The 19,052-nt window shown below is 37.6% G+C and overlaps 2 protein-coding genes across 4 annotated transcripts; both read right to left on the reverse strand.

Moving 5' to 3' along the window:
* Positions 1-1,324: 1,324 nt before the first annotated feature.
* On the reverse strand, positions 1,325-16,846 carry prtfdc1a (phosphoribosyl transferase domain containing 1a). The gene is given in 11 exon segments (XM_059524031.1): positions 1,325-1,372; positions 5,447-5,523; positions 8,428-8,441; positions 8,443-8,467; positions 8,608-8,723; positions 12,622-12,741; positions 14,567-14,679; positions 14,681-14,717; positions 15,686-15,792; positions 15,960-16,002; positions 16,842-16,846. Coding segments are annotated over 11 exon segments (705 nt in total).
* Positions 16,678-19,039, reverse strand: enkur (enkurin, TRPC channel interacting protein). Of its 3 annotated transcripts, none has more exons than XM_059524083.1 (5): positions 18,800-19,039; positions 18,352-18,497; positions 17,944-18,176; positions 17,705-17,851; positions 16,678-17,022 (listed from the first exon to the last, which is right to left on the reverse strand). In XM_059524083.1, exons 1-5 carry the CDS (start codon positions 19,015-19,017, stop codon positions 16,849-16,851), a joined length of 918 nt encoding a protein of 305 aa, XP_059380066.1. In that variant the 5' UTR covers positions 19,018-19,039; the 3' UTR covers positions 16,678-16,848. The 3 variants fall into 3 exon arrangements, with proteins under 3 accessions (XP_059380066.1, XP_059380067.1, XP_059380065.1); XM_059524084.1 differs by having other exon boundaries at positions 17,731-17,851; positions 18,334-18,497; positions 18,800-19,032; XM_059524082.1 differs by having other exon boundaries at positions 18,334-18,497; positions 18,800-19,028.
* Between the last annotated feature and the right edge of the window lie 13 nt (positions 19,040-19,052).

Consider the following 19,052-nt stretch of genomic DNA (forward strand, 5'->3'; position numbering starts at 1 on the left):
TCATTGGTTGTCTGAGATGTGAGATAACCACAGCAGGTTGTAAATTAAATCAAACCCTCATGTTGGTTTTGTCTGGTTGTACATTGACAAAGAGGTCAAACCCCTGGCAAAACAGCACCATCCAAAGTTTCAACAGAAATTTCAAATAAATCATCTTTATTCAGTGCTTTTCAGATGTTCTTTATTTAGCGCAGATTTGTAGTTTGCAAATATATCTTTCTGGAACCCCCCCCCCCCCCCCCCACAATAAAGAAAACAAGGCATTGTTTTCTTTATTAAATATTCCTCATTAACATTACCCTGTATTTTTTTTGCAAATATCAGGTTTAATCAATTTTATCCACTAACCAGCTACAACATTAAAACCACTAATATTGTGTAAGTTCCTTTCATGCTCCCAAAAAAATCTCTGATGTAATTAATTAATGTGTGTACATTGAGGAAAAAAAATAAGTTAAGTGATTTTAGCAAATGGCTGCAATATAACAAAGAGTGAATAATTTAAGGGGTCTGAATACTTTCTGTACCCACTGTGTGTGTGTGTATATATATATGAATGAAGTATATATATATATGTATATATATATATATATATATATATATATATATATATATATATATTTATATCTTAATGCATAGTTTTTCCTTCTGGAGCATTTGAACCTTCTGTAATAGTTGCATATGAGTCCCTCAGTTGTATATAAACAAACAACAATAAATAATAAATAAAAATAAGCAATAACATTAATTTTGTATGATCCCTCTTATTTTAGTAAAATAATTAAAATTTTTCAGATTCTGAAAGGGGGGTTGTAAACCTTTGACCTCAACTGTGCGTAATGTCCAGTTTTTATTTATTTATTTTTTATAATATGTTTTTAAAGCCTGAGATGCTGGGATAGACTTCAGTATCAGAAATTTTGAAAAACAATGAAGAGAACAAAGAGTTGTCATCACCAAAACAGCAAGCATTTTGTATGCTTGAAATATATGAGATGTCTTTAGTGGCATGGATGGTCTGTCAAACAAATGTCTTCTAAATAGGACAAAAATGAACCGCTGGGCTCTTATACAGCATATAAAATGGCACACAGTAAATATGTTTTCCACATCATATCACGTTATTACTGTGATGTGACTTTAACCCAATTCATGCAAAATATATTATATAATATTTCAAACATAATTCAGAATGTCAGTTACAGATATTAGACTTGAGAGATCAGATTGATTTCTGATTGGATAGCACAGTTATCTTGTCAAAACAAGTTTTTCATCTGTTATGGTAATATAAATGTCCAGTCCTCTTGAAAGAAGAGTTTTGTCACACTTTATATTTCTAATTCCCCATCTCACTGATGACGCAGATATGCTGTGAAGAGGAGGAAGAAATCGCTTACGTGAGTTGAGCAATAAATAAAGCAGACAATAAAGCTGTAGAAATAACACATCAAAATGTTCGCTTCTGCTTGTCTGCTGTGTAACAGAAAGATGTTTTCCATCAAATTTACAGCTGCAGGAGGGGCTGGTTCACATGATGTATGAGGCTGATTAGAGTTTTCTAGGAAAGATGAATGCTGTGCTGCATGCCAGATTTAATTTGGATGTTCACCAAGTCCCGCTCAACACTCAGTGATGACATTCAAGCTACAGGTTTAAATGGCTGTGAGATTAATGTATTATATAATGTTTTATGATAAGCTTTGATGTTTGTAGGCCTTTTTATGCAGCTTTAAAACTTAGCTTTTTTACTGGCTAATATTTCAGATTTCAGACTTTATTCAACAATTAGTCTCTTCTGTGTCTCTCCACATCACCGTAGCACCATTTTGGAGAATATAAGCTGAATGCAGGCAGCTTAGACTCTTTTGTGTCAGCCACGCCACAAGGATACGTTTTCTACATGTATTTATGCTTTGATATGAAAGAAAACAGCGCATCCTTGTGTCGCAGCTGACAGTGAAGAGTGTAAGCTGCCTGCCTTCAGCTTATAGAGGAGACAAATTGTTGTCACTGATTGCAGATGGACTATTCTGACAATGCTTTTCATACTTTTCTGGACCTTGACAGTGTAAAATATCTTAAATTGTGTTCCGAAGATGAACAAAGCATTCACAGGTTTGGAACGACATGGGGTAAATTATTAATGACCAAATTTTCATTTTGAGTTGGAGTATCCATTTAAGTTGGGCTATTCCAAGGAGTGAACTTTTGGCCCTTCTGGAAAATGCCATAACTACACCATCTGAACCTATTTGTGACCCTCGACTACAAAATCAGTCATAAGAAGCATGGGTATATTTGTATCAATAGCCCAAAAAAAACATTGTATGGGTCAAAATTATAAATTTTTATTTTATGCCAAAAATAATTAGGATATTAAGTAAAGATCATGTTCCATAAATATATTTTGTATATTTCCTACCATAAATATATTAAAAACTTAATTTTTGATTAGTAATATGCATTGCTAAAAACTTCATTTGGGCAACTTTAAAGGTGATTTTCTCAATATTTAGATTTTTTTTTTTTTTGTACCATCAGATTCCAGATTTTTCAAATAGTTGTATCTCAGCAAAATATTGAACTATCCTTACAACCATACATCAACGGAAAGCTTATTTATTCAGCTTTCAGATGATGTATAAATCTCAATTTAAAAAAATTGACACTTAAGGTTTTGTGGTCCAGGGTCACTTTTAAGAGGAGGGGATATTGTACAAATTCATACACTCTGATCATATTGAAATGATTTGTTCAAAGGAGTGTCTACTAACACTAGGCTATTTACACTAACTCTGCCCACCAACTTGTGGTTGTTCTCGACAACATTACCAAAAAGTCCTGCTGAATAACAGTTCAAGTAGTAGGTGGTAAATCCCGGAGCAGTGACTTTTTGACCCGAGTCTAAGATCAACCTGAGTTCAAATCTGCCTTTTGCCGAACTCCCTATTCTCCATTTTTACATCACATATAAGACTGGAAAGGCATTTTTTTTTTCAATAAAATGAACGAAGAAAACAAAGTGCCTTATGGGTGTTTATCTGTTAGGGCTATGGGCCCATTCAATATATTGTTTTTGCACACTGTTTTATAATGTACTACAATTCTGAGGTGCAAATATTGCCGTTACTGCCACTTGCACTAAGAAGTATAAAAAGCATCTAACTAATATTACTGCAAAGAAAATGCTACTATTTTTAAATATCGTTATTGGCACTTAGTGTAAATAGCATCTGTTGCTGTTTGCACTTAGTGTAAAAAGTATCTATTGCCACAGCTTTTGTACAAATAAATAAATAAATGAAGCATCAAGTTTCATTAACCTATAGTGGGGCATAAGCTGATGATACCAAAAAGTATGAAATGAATAACACAAATTCATACAAATTAGCCATCAATTTGCCAAACTTTATAATAGTTACAAATTGCTAAAAAAAAACCTGTACTGTTGCTGTACCTGTTTAAAGGTTAAAGAAAAAAATAACAATCATTATATTAGCATCTACAACAATGCACAATACTGTTCTGTTTAATATAAGTGTGCACTGCCATTTTGACTTCTGTTGCTTTAAGTTCTAAAGCGTTTTAAAGTTGTGTGGATTCTGATTCCTGTCAATGTTTTTTTTTTTCTCATTCATTCACCAGCCGAAGTAAAAGTAATAACAAGGTTGCCAACTCTCACGCATCTGGCGTGACACTCACGCTTGGACTTCAGCGTGAGATTGATGCTGAAAGAGTGAGTGTCACACTAGATGCGTGAGTGGGGAACCCTGTAATAATAATAATAATTTTGAAAATGATTCAATTGCTATCATTCCTGTGTTGATATCATTACAGCTGTGATGTGGAACTTCCCTATCCTCATATAATTGAAACAATAATTAAAAACTTTATAGTTTTCATTGTTGTTAAAGGTCCCGTTTTTCATGCTGTTTTGAAGCTTTGATTGTGTTTACAGTGTGCAATATAACATGTGTTCATGTTTCGCATGTAAAAAAACTGTATTTTTCACACAATTCACATATCTGTATACCACTGTTTTCACTGTCATAAAAACGGGCTGATGACTTCCTTGTTCAATAAAGTCCCTCCTTTAGAAATACATAATGAGTTCTGATTGTGCCAGCGGTTCCTGTGTTGTGATTCGACACCAGCTTAGAGCACGCGGCCCTCCTGTAAACGCGATTGGACTAGTTTTGAGAAGCAAGTGAGCAGGAGCATGTGCTGGAGATGTACTTATCACAGGAGCGTTTTTACAGACGAGATACGCATGAAAATCGCATTCGATTTTTTTGCACAGCCCTAACATCTAGTTAGCAAAGCTAAACAGCGTTGCCCTTTGTGTAATAAGTTACAGAAACTGTTAAACGCACCAACTTAAATAATAAAATACACTTACCGGATGTGGTCCATAAACAATGCCTTCTCCAGACAAAGAGGGAACTGATCCATCTTTCAAGAATAATCTTTGTGCGAATCCGGCATTAAACTGATTGAGATTGAGGAAGTTGTCCTCAGCAAGCTGTCCTCAGCAAAATGTGCTGCACATAGTTTTACATGTGGATTATAATTTTTGGGAACCGAGTTAAACATAAATTGTAACCATTAATCTCCAAGTACAGCGTCCCTGGGAAGGCCAAACAAAGATGTTTGGACTCCGAGATGAAAATAACAGCATTTCGACGACATGGCGACAAACAAACGCAGCTCTTCCTCCTTCTCCGTCGGAGCGCAACAAGGCCACAACCCCCTGTTTGTGTATTCATGTGGGCGGAGGCTAGTCAAAAAACTGTTTTAGTGACGTCATTACTGCAGGAACTAGAGGGATGTAGTCCAAACGGGTCATTTTTTGTAGGCGAATTTTGTTAAATAAAATATCTTGCTTGGCATTGAACTTTGAGCTTTAGAATTTTACAGATATTATTAATACTCTAACAACAATATTACACACTAACTAAAGTTAAACACTTGGGATCACGAAGAACGGGACCTTTAAAACTATTGTCCTTGGTAAAATGGGTCTTGAGACCTTTATTTTGAAATACATTTATGTTTCATTGTTTCTGTTCTCTCTGCCTATGTTTTCTTCCTGTATCCGAGTTTGCTTCTATAGTTTCTATTATGTTTTCATGGTTTTTGATTATGTTCACCTGTGTCTTGTTTAGTTCCAGTGTTATCATCTTGAATTATCTTCTTGATTTAAATAAAATACTGCGGTATATAAATCTTCATTTCAGCTAACTCCTTCCTACAATGTTACAAACAGAGTTCTGAATCAAAAAATTAGGTACTACCACGACACCATGTAAAAAAAAAACCTTGTCCAAAACAAAAAACAACAACAACTGTACTCTTTGGTTCTTTTGTGAGGTTTCAGAATTAAAGTATCTCATCATACTATTTCTAAATATAATAGAATTAAAAAAAATAGACATGAACATACATTGAGGTCTCTGGAGTACTTGTTGTAGACCAGAGCGTAACCCACCATGAAACGATTAGGAATGACAAATCCAACATCTGCAGTGAACGTCTCAGTTACGTACGTAACCCTCGTTCCCTGATGGAGGGAACAGAGAAGTTATGTTGAATGACATATGGGGTCTCACTTGGGAGGCCAATCATCTCTGAATTTAAGAGAAAACACCAATGAAAATTGGCTAGTGGATTTACCATACCTGAGCCAATTCCTGTGCCTACGGATATAAATAGGCGACAGGTGCATCCACTCATTCAGGTTTTACGCCGAGGAGTCGAGAACGTGTCCAGACAACAAGCAAATGGTTCAAGGTTGTGGCATGGGGACATAACGTCTCCGTTCCCTCCATCAGGGAACGAGGGTTATGTACGTAACCGATACATTCCCTATCTTTCGGTCACTACGAGATATGTCGAATGACATATGGGGTCCTATGGAAAACGCCACAACCTGAACACCGTCACAGCCCTGTGGCGCTGCAGTTGTCGACAAGCCGTGGCGTGCCACAAAAGCTACGCTTAAGGTCGTAACCTTCCCAAAGCCCCAGCGCAAATTCACTGACCTTGGTACCGAAGGGGCCAAGGGGTGAATACATCGCTGCTGGAGAAGGCCATGCTGCTATTCCACCCACAAAAAGTTAGTGGAAGGGATTTCAACCTTCAGTGAAAGATTGCTTCAAATCTTCCCTATTTGATCTTTCAGCTTGGCAAAACGATGGGGAAGCGAGCCTTAGGAAGAGGTTGCTACAGAGACCACATCCTACCCGTAGGGAGGTGACGTGGAGATACTGATATGGACTGACCCAGACTGGTGCACCAAGTTTGACCGCCAAGGGTGCTGGAGGATGCTCGACCAGGGTACGCCAACCGGGGAACTCTACTGGGAGAAGAAAGGCGCTCGCATCCCTGTGTTAGAGGGAATGGCAGCATGCGTGACACTGAGCCAGCCCTTGCCCACCAATTACCTGTTACCCAACACACGGGAAGAAATTGGCTCTACACGAAGGTTGTAAAACCACGCGAAGGTGTTAGGTCTCACCCAGCCCACAGCTCAACAGATGTCTGCCAGACAGTGCATAGGAGGAGTCAACACTCATGGCTCATCTTGGAAATGGTACGCCAAGGCGATGGCATCCACTATCCAGTGGGCCATCTTCTCCTTCTGCTGACCTCCAAAGCAAAGGACACAGCTCCTCCTCCAGGGGCAGTGCTTGCAGGTTCACCACCTGGTCTTGGAAGGGGGTGGTGGGAACCTTGGGCATGTATCCGTCCAGAAGCCACATGTGGAGGTTCCAAAGATCTGGACGTGGGTGCCATATGGTGCCCAGCCCCTGAGAGAGGAGGTCCCTCCTCAGGGGGATGCTCCAGGGACGGGCTGTCACGAGGAGCATGAGTTCCGAAATCCAGGTCCTGGTGGGCCAGTAAGGCACAGCCAACAGAACCTGTTCCTCATCCTCCCTGATCTTGCAGGCTCACTGGGGAAAACGCATACTTGTGTAGAGCCCAAGGCCAGCTGTGTGCCAGTGCATCCGTGCCCAAGGGGGTCTGGGACAGGAAGTAGTACAGCTGGCAGTGGGAGGACTCATGGGAAGCAAACAGGTCGACCTGGGCTTCCCCGAATCGACTCCAGATCAGCTGGACTGGAGTCAGACCGTTCAAATGAGCAAGGGCGACGGGTTGGGCAGTGCAAGCTGTGCTCCCAAACTCCGTACAAGTGGCACCAAAGGGACAGTCGACATACCCGCAGTGGTGCAGCGATGGGGAGTTGTGTCTGATGGCCCAGAAAGCATTGCATTCTGAGACCTCACAGCCACACTCCCCGTGTGTTTGGGAGCATGGCTTGCACTGCCCAACCCGTCGCGCTTGCTCATTCGGACGGTCTGACTCCAGTCCAGCTGATCTGGAGTCGATTCGGGGAAGCCCAGGTAGAGTGGCCAGAGATGCGTGCAGAGGCATTGCATCTCCAAACCGTGACCTCTTGACCACTGGCGAAAAGGGGTGTCATGGGTAAGAATGAGGAGGCAGTCCGTGGCTCATCATCAACCCACGAGCCTTGCAACTCAGAGGAAAGGGAAATTGCTCTTTTATTGAAAAAGCGGAACAGTAACAGGTCGGTACCACCCTTGTGCATTGCTTTTAGCGCCTTGGCTTGATGTACCTGCAGGATAGCCATGGCGTGCAGGACAGAGCCAGCTTGGCCCGCAGCACTATAAGCCTTGGCAGCTTACAGGCCTTGGACAGGAGATGCAGACGATTCCTCCAAGTAGCCATTTTGCGGGCACAGGTGCACCACAACCATTCTCTCCACCTGGGGAATGTCCATGTACCCCCTGGCTACCTCGCCATCGAGGGTGGTGAGGATGGAAAAGGGAGACGGGCGGCTTCTGGCCATAAAAGGGGCCGTCCATAAATTCGACAGCTCTTCATGCACCTCTGGGAAGAAAGGAACAAGAGCAGAACGCGGTTGTGAGCCGCGCTCCATGCCTAGAAACAAGTATAGAGACACTGCAGACAACGCAACAGGGACACCGCTGTACTGCGCCATCACACCAACCAGGAACAGCTCAGAAACACAAAGATGAAAGGCTTTGTAGTGACTATTTTCCATCAACTACTTGGCTTTGAAGCAAAAATCTGAATAAGTGGATGGACCTGTTGCCTATTAATACCCGTAGGCACGGGGAGTGGCTCAGGTATGTTAAATCCACTAGCCAATTTTCATTGCCATTTTCTCTTAAACTCAGAGATGATTGGCCTCCCAAGTGAGACCCCATATGTCGTTCGACATAACTCGTAGTGACCAACAAATAGGGAAACATAAATAACCAGATCACACTAATAGCAGTCATGTTCAGGTAATCTCTCTATCCCCTGTGTGATACTGTGATTCATTACGGCCCATTTCTGTAGACCAGAAGTAGTGTTTGAGCACCCTTGGTCACTCACAGTCTGGGAGCTCTGCCGTGAGGAACCCTCTTTACCAGCATCCTAAATGAGAAGACACAGGAACACATTAACATTGCTAATGAAACCCTCAACCTCCATTAGATCTCATCCAAAGATCTCATGCAAATGTCACAATCTGCCTCTCTAGATTTGTTCTCGGGCTGTGCATCCTCTGATCTCATCCTGCAGCTTTAACCATTTTGGGCTGGAAGGTCTCTGCATGCTGTAGAAGGGCTCTCATGGTTTTTCCCGTGTCCACTATTGCCTGTGAGGAAATGAATACATATAAAATTACACTGGAATGGATATATGGTGATACATGAAACAAAAGCTCAGTTCTAATAAGCTGGCTATTTGAAATCTGTCTTCCTGTGGAGTTCTGCAGGTGCAGATTCCATATGGGTTTGCTCATAAGTGATTACTTGTACTCCACATAAAGAGCAATTTTGCAAGACATAAAAATATCATTCTTCACGTGAAGCACACAAGAAAAATTCACAGTTGGCCTCAAAAGAGTTTATAATTTTGAATGCATGCATTATGACAGCTTCAAGTCTTTAGTCCAGCTATAATATGATGCATTTTATAACAGAGCTAATTTTTCAGAGTAAGAGACAATGAGTGTTAACTTACAAATTAACCACACAGTAAATAAAAGAAGAATGGAAATTTGCACAAAACTCATAATAATAGTTTATAACAATTAAAATGAAAAAGAAAAAAACAGACCAAAAGAGAAATATGATCCACAGCACTGTTTGCATTTAATGCAACAGCTCATGTGATAGAGTGATCTACACAGGTTATTTCAGACTGGAAAATGTCTGATATGAAATCAGATCTGAAAGGAAAATACCTTTCTATTGTTTTCCAGACACGACCCAGACTACCCTGCACATATGCAATGGGAATTATTCATAACAACCTTTGTTTGCGTCTCTCTTGTTCTTTTATTTTAGCTGGCTTATCATTTGTTTTTATTATTGTTTCATAATATGATAATGTAATATAATTACAATTCATGATAACATTTAAAAATGTATCTGCATACTTTTTAAACATGCAATAAACACCCCCCCCCCCCCACACACACACACACACATATACATACCAGCTTACCTTAACAATCTAGAGAGAGAGAGAGAATGTGTCAGAATTTAAAGAACGCAAAACATTTTAACCAACATCCAAAAAAGAATCCAGATATCATCAGAAAAATGTCATAGAATAAGTTACATGCAATGATTAAAATAATGCCACATTTTAATTGAAACTTTTGGTTCATTTATTCATATTTTAACCCTTTGTTCATATCATAAGAGCTTCATGGGTCACATATTTTCTTGTACACCTACTGTATCTGGTAGAAATTTATTTTGGACAAGCTGTAGAAATGTGATACTAATGTCTCTAAGGATCCAAGCATCAACCACACTCATTAGGTCAGATATGACATCACACTGCTGCCATGATGATGCACAGACTATTGATTGCTGTGGATGGATATAATCAATATGGCTGCATATCATACACAGATGCAATTTGTCTATAATGATTAAATGTTTAATATGTGTTCTGTACAGGATAGAACTACTCTTGAACAGAAACCCTTTTTTCCTGGTCATTTTATGATTACCAGTTTAATGTTGTGATATAGCATTACAATGTAACACTTATGTATATTGTAAATGTAATAAATGTATTCCTGTGATCATTACTCCAGAATCTTCAGTGACACATAATCCTTCAGAAATCATTCTAATATGCTGATTTACTGCTTATGAAACACTTATTATTATCAATGTTCAAAACAACTGTGGTGCTTAATATTGCTGTGGAAACTATGAGTCTTTCCTAGTCCTGGTAGTCCAGAAATGTATCAGCTTTACAAGGTCTCCGAATTCTTCTGAAGGGACACAATGTGGCTTGTTGTTAAAAAAAAAAAAATCAGCCTTAGAAGCTGTATGTATTTTCTCACTAAACACACTAAGCCATTTAACAGTCAACCCCTGATCCAAGATCCATATGGACACAATCAGTTCATCAGACCCCCAGGTCCTGATACAGTGTAATCATGAAAATCACACACAAACTGCTAGGGAAAATTATTACACAACTAGTTTGAATGTTCTAGGTTGTGCGTGTGTTTGTTTGTTCTGGAATTTTATACACATGACTTGTTGGAACAAATTAAGGCTGGCTTCACACTTTGTACTGAGAGCTGGTGTACAGAGAAGTTGAATGGGATCTTAATAGCATGACTAGGTTTTTAATTTTTTATGAATGTTCAATTATTTTTGAGGTGAACCCCAATGTAGTTGCTAGGGCATTCTGGGTAGTAGGATGTTGCCTGGTGATATGGATATTAGAGTGTTCTAATTGTTTGTTTACTGGCCAAAGTCAAAAGGGTCCACCTCTAAGTCCACCTATTTTAATTTAATTTTGATTGTAAGGTTTTGTATTGAAATTAATTAATTTTATTCCCAAACAATGAAGTACCTTTACATGTAAGGCAAACCAAGCAGCTTTCTGTTTGAAAGCAGGAGTTGGTCTGAATTAGTTTGCGATTCAGTTTGATTCGTTATGACAGTTCACTTATGCACTGAATAGTTACAGTGGTTCCTCACATGGCAAGACACATTTGACAATGACAATTTGGAAAATACCAAAGGGACATCGCCAACTACTGGCCTGGTCTGTGCAGTAGTGGTTCATTTGGAGGCACAGTCTGCACAGTAGTAGTCTCAGCCTCAGACGTCATGTCCACGGACCATTGGCTAAACATCTGATGCATATGGGACACAAAAGTGGAAACACTTCAGGAGTGTCAAAGGCGTCATCGGATTGGTTGAATTATACAGGATTTCCAGTAGACGTGTGTGTCGCGTTCTTTAACGTTCCGCCTGGAAACAAAAATGCTGTGTCGCCAAACCCCTTCAAAGAAGAAAGCCGTTGAGTTTATAACTGTGACGACAACTGTGGTTCATTTGGAGGCCGAGTATGTGCAGTAGTGATTCATTTGGAGCCAGAGTCTGTTCAGTAGTGGTTCATTTGGAGGGAGAGTCTATGCAATAGTGGTTTATTTGGATGCTGAGTCTGTTCAGTAGTGATTCATTTTGAGCCTGATTCTGTTCAGTAGTGGTTCATTTGGAGCTCGAGTATGTGCAGTATTGATTCATTTGGAGCCTGATTCTGTTCAGTAGTGATTCATTTGGAACCAGAAACTGCACAGAATTGATTAATTTGGAGCGCAGATCTGCACAGTAGTGATCATGAGGTGTAGGTGCTGTATCATAGTTCCTCTCAAACTCCCGCAGACCCAATCGCAAGTTCACAATCATGACACCAAACCTCAATTTTATAGCATCAACTAACAGACTAAACGTTAACTTTTTACAAACATGAGCACTTGAACATACATCAGCAAGTTAATAATTTGAAGTGTAAAGTTTCATTTTATATATATATATCAACCCGATCTTACGGCAATTCGTACATTTTTCATGAGGTGGCTTATTCGTACGAATTCATACGACCACACTCGTACAAAATCATACGATTTTTGCCAAATCGTACGTATTTTACGAGTTGCACAATTCGTATGAATTTGTACGAATGACCTACACCTAACCCCGCCCCTAAACCTAACCGTCACTGGGGTTTAGACAAATCGTATAAAATCGTACGAGTGAGGTCATACAAATTCGTACGAATAAGCCACCTCGTTAAAATACGTACGAATTGGTCGTGAGATAGCATTGATATATATATATATATATATATATATATATATATATATATATATATATATATATATATGTATTATTATTTTTTTTTTTGGCTTACATCCCATACAATTAAATGGAGGGGTGGAGTTTTTGCCCTGTACAGGGTTTTGTACTGTACTTGGTTTTTGGTTGTTTTCGTGAACAGGGATCATTTTGACAACGATGTGTGTATATAAAACTTTAAAAAAGTGGAAAGGAAGAACTTTTCATACATTTTTTATACAACTGTTGTCATGTAAAAGTACCTACCCTAAGAAAATTAATACCAACTCTGTTCAAAAAGCCACAATCTGATTTGAGGTATCATAAAAGTGCCTTAATTATATCATTGATAATAAAGCTAATTTTCATGCTTTCTTATTACAAAAAAAAAGAATAATAATAATAATAAAATAAAAAATGATACAATACCTTCTCTTCCAGCATGGAGAAGTCATCTGGTCCAATAACGTTCATATCTTCAGTGGACTGGTCATTCTGTAAAACACACAGTGAGAAAAACACAGAGATGGACGTTAAAAGGCCCCTGCTGTGGCCCTGTCAGCACATATGATCTTACAGTCTCTATAGACATGAGCACCGCTGACACAATCGACTGCTTTATGCACGACAGAAAGACTGCTTTTGTCTGATGAGACAATTGGGTTGCGTCCTCTTCTCAGGGTCAAGCTGATCTTCTGTAAATGGGTGAAGTGGCTCTTCTGTGCTTGAGATGAATGTTCTGGGTCGATTGTGTTCAGACAGGAAGTGGAAGCACTGGCTGAAGGACTGGAGGCTCCTCACGGGCCCATGAGTAAATCACTCAACTTTGAAGACCGACCCAGACAAAAAATTTTACCTTTATTGTATCCTCTACAGTATCCATCTCTTTGTGTATTTCAGATAGACAGTTATTTTGATAATACGTACTAAAAGACAAGTTTGATTAGTGTTATTTGCATTTAAAGACACACAGGTAACACTTTAGAATAGGTAACACCTATGAGTTGCTTATTAACATGCATATAACTAGAATATTAGCAATGTATTAATGCTAATTAAGAACATATTAATGCTTTATTCTACTTGACCTTATTCTACATCCCTAATCTTACCCAATACCTAAACCTAACAACTACCTTACTAACTATTAATAAGCAGCAAATTAAGAATTTATTGAGAGAAATGTTGTAGTTAATAGTTAACAAGTGCTACCTATACTAAAGAGTTACGGAATCGGTTCTTAAATAATTGATGTATGTGAATATTGGAAGCAAAAACATTTTGATAAAACAGTAGCATTTAACTAAATTGTGTATTACAAAATGATTTTGAATGGATGAGCCAGTCATTTTAAACCAATACATCAAAGGGATCAATTTATAAAATCTCAAATGAAAGCATTTATTAATATTGTTTATTAGAGGGATTTTCCCCTTATTTTTGTGTTGTGTGGTTTTGCCATTTTTATTAGTGTCTAAATATTTTTAATATATATATATATATATATATATATATATATATATATATATATATATATATATATATATATATATTATTTTGCACTTTAGTTTTAGTATTAGTTACTTTAGCAGACTACATCAAATTAAACTGCGTGAAAATTAGACAATACTATATCTGAAAAAAAAAAAAAAAAAACTAAATATTCAAATCTGATCTTATATTGGGCACAGAGCATCCATTTGTTCTCTGAAAATTTCAATTTGCATTAATATTAACTCACAGCATACTAATTTTTACATTTATTTTGTTAATCAAATTATGTACGTTACCTTGTTACCAATGATACCTTGTCTGATGTTGATGTACTGACTTCTCACACACTGTAATGAATGAATGAATAAATCAAGAATTTATCCAAGCTCTATAGGTCCAAAAGTAGATTTATGGCAAATGTAGAAATGTAGTACACTGCATATCATCCAGTTGTTTTTGGACATTTTTTTTTTTTTGGGCAATGTCCATACTGTGCACAATAAACATTTTGCATACAGCAGAAATAATAATACAGTAGCATAGATAGAAATATGCTAGTCTTAGCAAATGCACATATTTTTTCTGAATAACAGACACACAGCTAAAGAGCGCCATCTGCTGCTTACAGATAATTATGGCCACTTTAACTCTGAGCATTTACAAAAGTATTATTAATTTTTTTCTTTTTATTATTATTTTTCTCTCCAAATTGGTCATTTCTGGGATTTAACAAAGAGTTCATTTGAGGGGTGTTTTTCTATCTGAACTAAACTATCTGAACACTGTTATTCCTGATGCGTTGTAGAAACATAACTCTCTGCTATCAAACAGAACTAGTTTTGGCTATTATGCTTATGATTTCTGTGTTTCTTCACCAGGTTTCCTCACTCTGATGGTCAATCTTTAATCGAGTTTTAGTCTCCACCAGGTCAGAACTGAACTTATATCCTCCCTTCAGAACACACAGAACCATCAGATCATGATTTTTCGATATCTTCAAGAATATCTCTGGCCAGACACTCAATCCTACAAATCACATTAGATCACAAAGTCACAAACTGTGAGTATTTGTGTGTGAGGGGGTCATGTGATTTCAGAAATTAGATTTAAGGGTCACATGAAGCTAACAGGGCGAGTTGTAAATCAACCCAATTTTCTTTGGAATCTGATTGTGGAGCTTGGAAAGCACAAGACTAAACCATAAATCCAAAGAATAGTTCAGAATATAAACATTCTTTTTTTTTTCAATACTCAACAGCTGGCGTGACGTGTCTTCTTCTTCTTCTTGCTTTAAGGTGGATCACAGACTTTACCGCCACCTATCTCTCAAGTGGACCATTGACAGATAGGTGATAGAGATAGGTGGCAGTAATGAACTTATAAACCTGCGATCTGCCGTAAAACAAGAAGAATAAATGGACGTGTCACGTGCCGGCTGTTGAGGACATGCTCAGGACACACTCAGGACTGTTTGAACAGTTCGGACATTGCGTGAATCAGTGATAAAAAACGATATAAATACTGTTCAGTCTTGCACAGATCGTTTTGTGTCTTTACACATCAATGTATCGTCATGAGCCGCAGTGTTAAATTTTGTTTTGTTTGTGTATGTTTTTAGACTCCCAAAGCCGTGATTCCATCCACTGACATCATATGACTGACAGACTGCAATATTTTTGTGTTAAAAATCTTTTTTTGTGTTCTACTGAAGAAACAAATTCACCAACATCTTGGATGCCCTGGGGGTAAGCAGATACACATCTCACTTTCATTTTTAGGTGAACTATCCCTTTAAGTACTCTGCTCCTCAGATTTTCTCCTGAGAAAAAGATCCCTTTAAACTCTATTCAGTATAACTGGAATACTACTTATGAATGAGACAAATAATAGAGTATAAGAGAGAATGTATGTGCCATTTTAATAATCTCTGCCTTGTATTTTTATGTACAGTGTTTGTGGTGGAGGAGGTGATCTGTGTCCATCAGAGTGTTTACCTGTTCAAAAAGACTCCATGAGGGATGTACACACACTCCAGATCACCCCGGTACTGTTAAGAATAATTAAACAGCTCCAAACTGTAACCTGACCAGCCGTCTTTAATCTAAACCAACAACCAAAGACAGAATGGAAAATTAAACATAGTAGGGTTTAGTGTAAGTAGAAAGGACAAAAAGCAAAAAGAAAAATGAACTTGCATGAGAATGCAAATTTAACAAGCTTTTAGGTGCCATTGTAATGAACAAAATCTAACATGTTAGGCATATTTACCACAACGCCTGGTTCTTTTCTCTGGTCCGCTGCCATGTCAGTGCTCGTTTGTGTGAGAGTGAATTAAACTGTGGTACTTACTGAGAGACATTTGTGCACCCACCCTTTTTACATGAATAAACAGAGTGGGAGGTGTTTAGAATGTTTTCATTATCACAATACTGTACTTTTTGATAGACATAGAATTTTTTATTTTTTTATGGCTTTATAAATATAACTTCTTTCTTTCACATTAGATTTTTTACTGAAGTCATGCTGCTTACTGGAGAACAAATACTTTAGAATCTCATTCGTGATTGACTCGCTTCTGAAATTGAATGCAATGATACAGTAATCTAAGAGTATAACATTACATTGTAATAGAATGACTACTTATCAACACCATGCATATTACCTGATAATTACAATATTCAACAAGATAAGAGAGAGAGAAAAAAAGTAGGTTCAACAAACTATTTTACACTTCAGATCAAACCTTTGTAAGATTTTATTTGTTTATTTTTTCATTCAATCATGATTAAATGAATGCAGCCTAGGAGTTAAATGTTCTGATAAAACATTAAACATATATATATATATATATATATATATATTCACTGATGAATCATGAAAAAGGCCAGAAATAAACCGTATTAAGAAAAGAAAAACAAATGGGTTCTTTTGGATTTAATAAATGAAGTTATAAAGTTATAAATGAAATCGCTGAGAGACTACTGAGTTGATTTAAAGGGATCTTTATTGCACTCAGATGTATTGTTGTAAAGCTCTTCAGTAGTCTTTCAAAATATTTCTGAAGTACCATTATAGAGGAAAAGCAAAGAAACTTTGTCAGTTTCAAATTTTGTTCTTGGATATTTGCTGAATTCAGGGCGACTTGCTAACATCATGCTCAATTATTAGCAATGTAGATGGTTTTGTGTCGCTCAATCAGCTCAATATCTTTCTCCAGCTGCTTCATTTCCAGCTCCAGACGCTCCTTCCTATATTTTTTTGGAGCTGTGTCTGTGACAACAGAGAGGCCTTGGTACTGGTGATGAAGCTCGTCCCAGTTCTTCTTCAGAGCCTGCCAAAATCAAGTCATCAGACATTGCTTGTAATAGGGGTCAAGTAAGATTTATTTATTTGGTATTTTAATTCAGCAAGAATGCATTAAATAGTTTGAAATGGCTGTAAACACCTTTTTGGATGTTACAAAAGATTTTTTTTTTTTTTTTTTTAATGCTACTTTCTATTTTGATAAAAAGTAACACAGTTTCCACAGAAATATTAAGCAGCAGCTGTTTCTTTAAAACATCAAATCAGCATATTAGAATGATTTCTGAAGCATCGTGTGACTCTGAAGACTACTGAACATGCAAATTTGCCATTACAAGAATAAAATACATTTTAAAACATATTAAAACTGAATTATTATTATTATTATTGTTATTTTTAATTGTAATGCCATATTTCACAATATTATAGTTTTAACTGTATTTTTGATTAAATAAATGCAGCCTTTGTGAGTATAAAATACATTATTATTATTATTATTATTATCAGAGTGGGTTCCTTTATTTTTTCAATCCTAATTTAAAAAAAAAAGGTCACGTCCATTTATTCATATAACATTATTCATATATTCATCTAAAGGAACAACTACAAAAGACAAGCAATTTCTCATCAGGAGATGAATGCTGCAAGATCTGCAATAACAAGCTCTAGAGAACACAGGCAACACACAGTTTGTATGTGTATTTGATTACCTGCAGGATATTGTGGCGTTCTTCACCTGAAAGCTGTTTCATGGCCCCTTCTCTCATTCGCTCCTTGACATAGTTGTCATATTCTCCTTGTGCTCTCTTCACTTCCTCTCTGCGCTGGAGCAGGTACTCTGGAGTTTGGCCATAGTCCTGAGAACAAGCGTTAGTTTTGCTCTATTCAATATGTCCCATGAACAGTATGCTTTGAAACATGAAGCTCAACATCTCATCTCTACTCTCACCTTCTTCTTTATGTATTTGGGGACGAGACCAGAGTTCTCCAACAGTTGTTTGTCCCCCTTCTTGGTATAAGCATACACAGGCTGGGGTTTCCTCGGGACTGTCATGATGTTCTCCACAGCGTTGGTCTTAATGAAGTTCTTGTTGCTGTGGAGACCCATGAGCGGCTTGTCTGTTCTGGCAGGGACTGGTGGTTTACTGTGTAGCTCATCATCTTCATATTTAAATGGTTTCTCTGAAAAAAGTAAAAAAGAAGATCCGAGCTAAATTAGTATACCGTAAGAGCATAGTAAATAGCTTCAGTGGTCTCAACACCTCTGCACATGAAATTGGCATTTATTGTTGCAATAGACAGTATTATTATATATAAATGATCAGAATGTCTCAAACACCAAATGCGGGGCATGTACTCTCTGGGAGTTTGGGTCCCTTGGAGTGTTTGAGCAGATATTTCTGTGGCGACGGCACGTCCACTTTTGCTGGTCCCATAGTTTTACTGGGAGCTTTGTTCACCTCTTTCTCCAGCTTCACCTGCTCTCTGAACTTTGACATGTACCTGATAACATAATATAATATAATACAACACACTTTATGGGCATTGAAGCAAGTTAAATGCATTCTGGCACACATACTTCACAATTTAAACATATCAGTGTTAATATTATTTTCACATTCTGCTAATGAGACCTGTGGAAGTGCGCTTGTAACAATGAAAAATTATGTTTTATCACGTTTCAAACTGAGAAAATAGTGTTACAATGAACAGAAAAAGTACAATTAAATACTAAAATATCAAAGAAAGTGATATTTTATGTTAAGAGATCATGTTTTTTTAAGCAGTTTTAAACAGTGAGTTACCTGGGTGCTTTCATGGCTTTCTCTTCCTCTCTGGGAATAAGGTTATAGATGCTCTCTGGAGGATAGATTGTGTCGCTCATGATGGCTGAGAGAGACAATAATGACAGGAAATCAAGAGAAAACGTCCCGCTGTTTGTAGACAGTGGTGTTTTTTGTTCACGTAATGGAATCGGTGTTGTTGAACAACTGTCTCTATGGCAACCACTACCGAGCAACATAAAACACTTCTCGTTTTATTTTCTTCTGGATTAGT

This window comes from Carassius carassius, chromosome 35 (assembly GCF_963082965.1).
Source record: "Carassius carassius chromosome 35, fCarCar2.1, whole genome shotgun sequence".
NCBI classification, from domain to species: domain Eukaryota; kingdom Metazoa; phylum Chordata; class Actinopteri; order Cypriniformes; family Cyprinidae; genus Carassius; species Carassius carassius.

Bases quoted from the DNA above. Each gene is read 5' to 3' on its own strand.
- enkur (XM_059524082.1), bottom strand. From the start codon at position 19,017: ATGTTGCTCGGTAGTGGTTGCCATAGAGACAGTTGTTCAACAACACCG. The intron at 17,852-17,943 runs GTGAGAGTAGAG...GCTTGTTCTCAG, and splicing joins CCAAATACATAAAGAAGAAG to GACTATGGCCAAACTCCAGA. The intron at 17,023-17,704 runs GTAATCAAATAC...TGATTTTGGCAG, and splicing joins AACGCCACAATATCCTGCAG to GCTCTGAAGAAGAACTGGGA.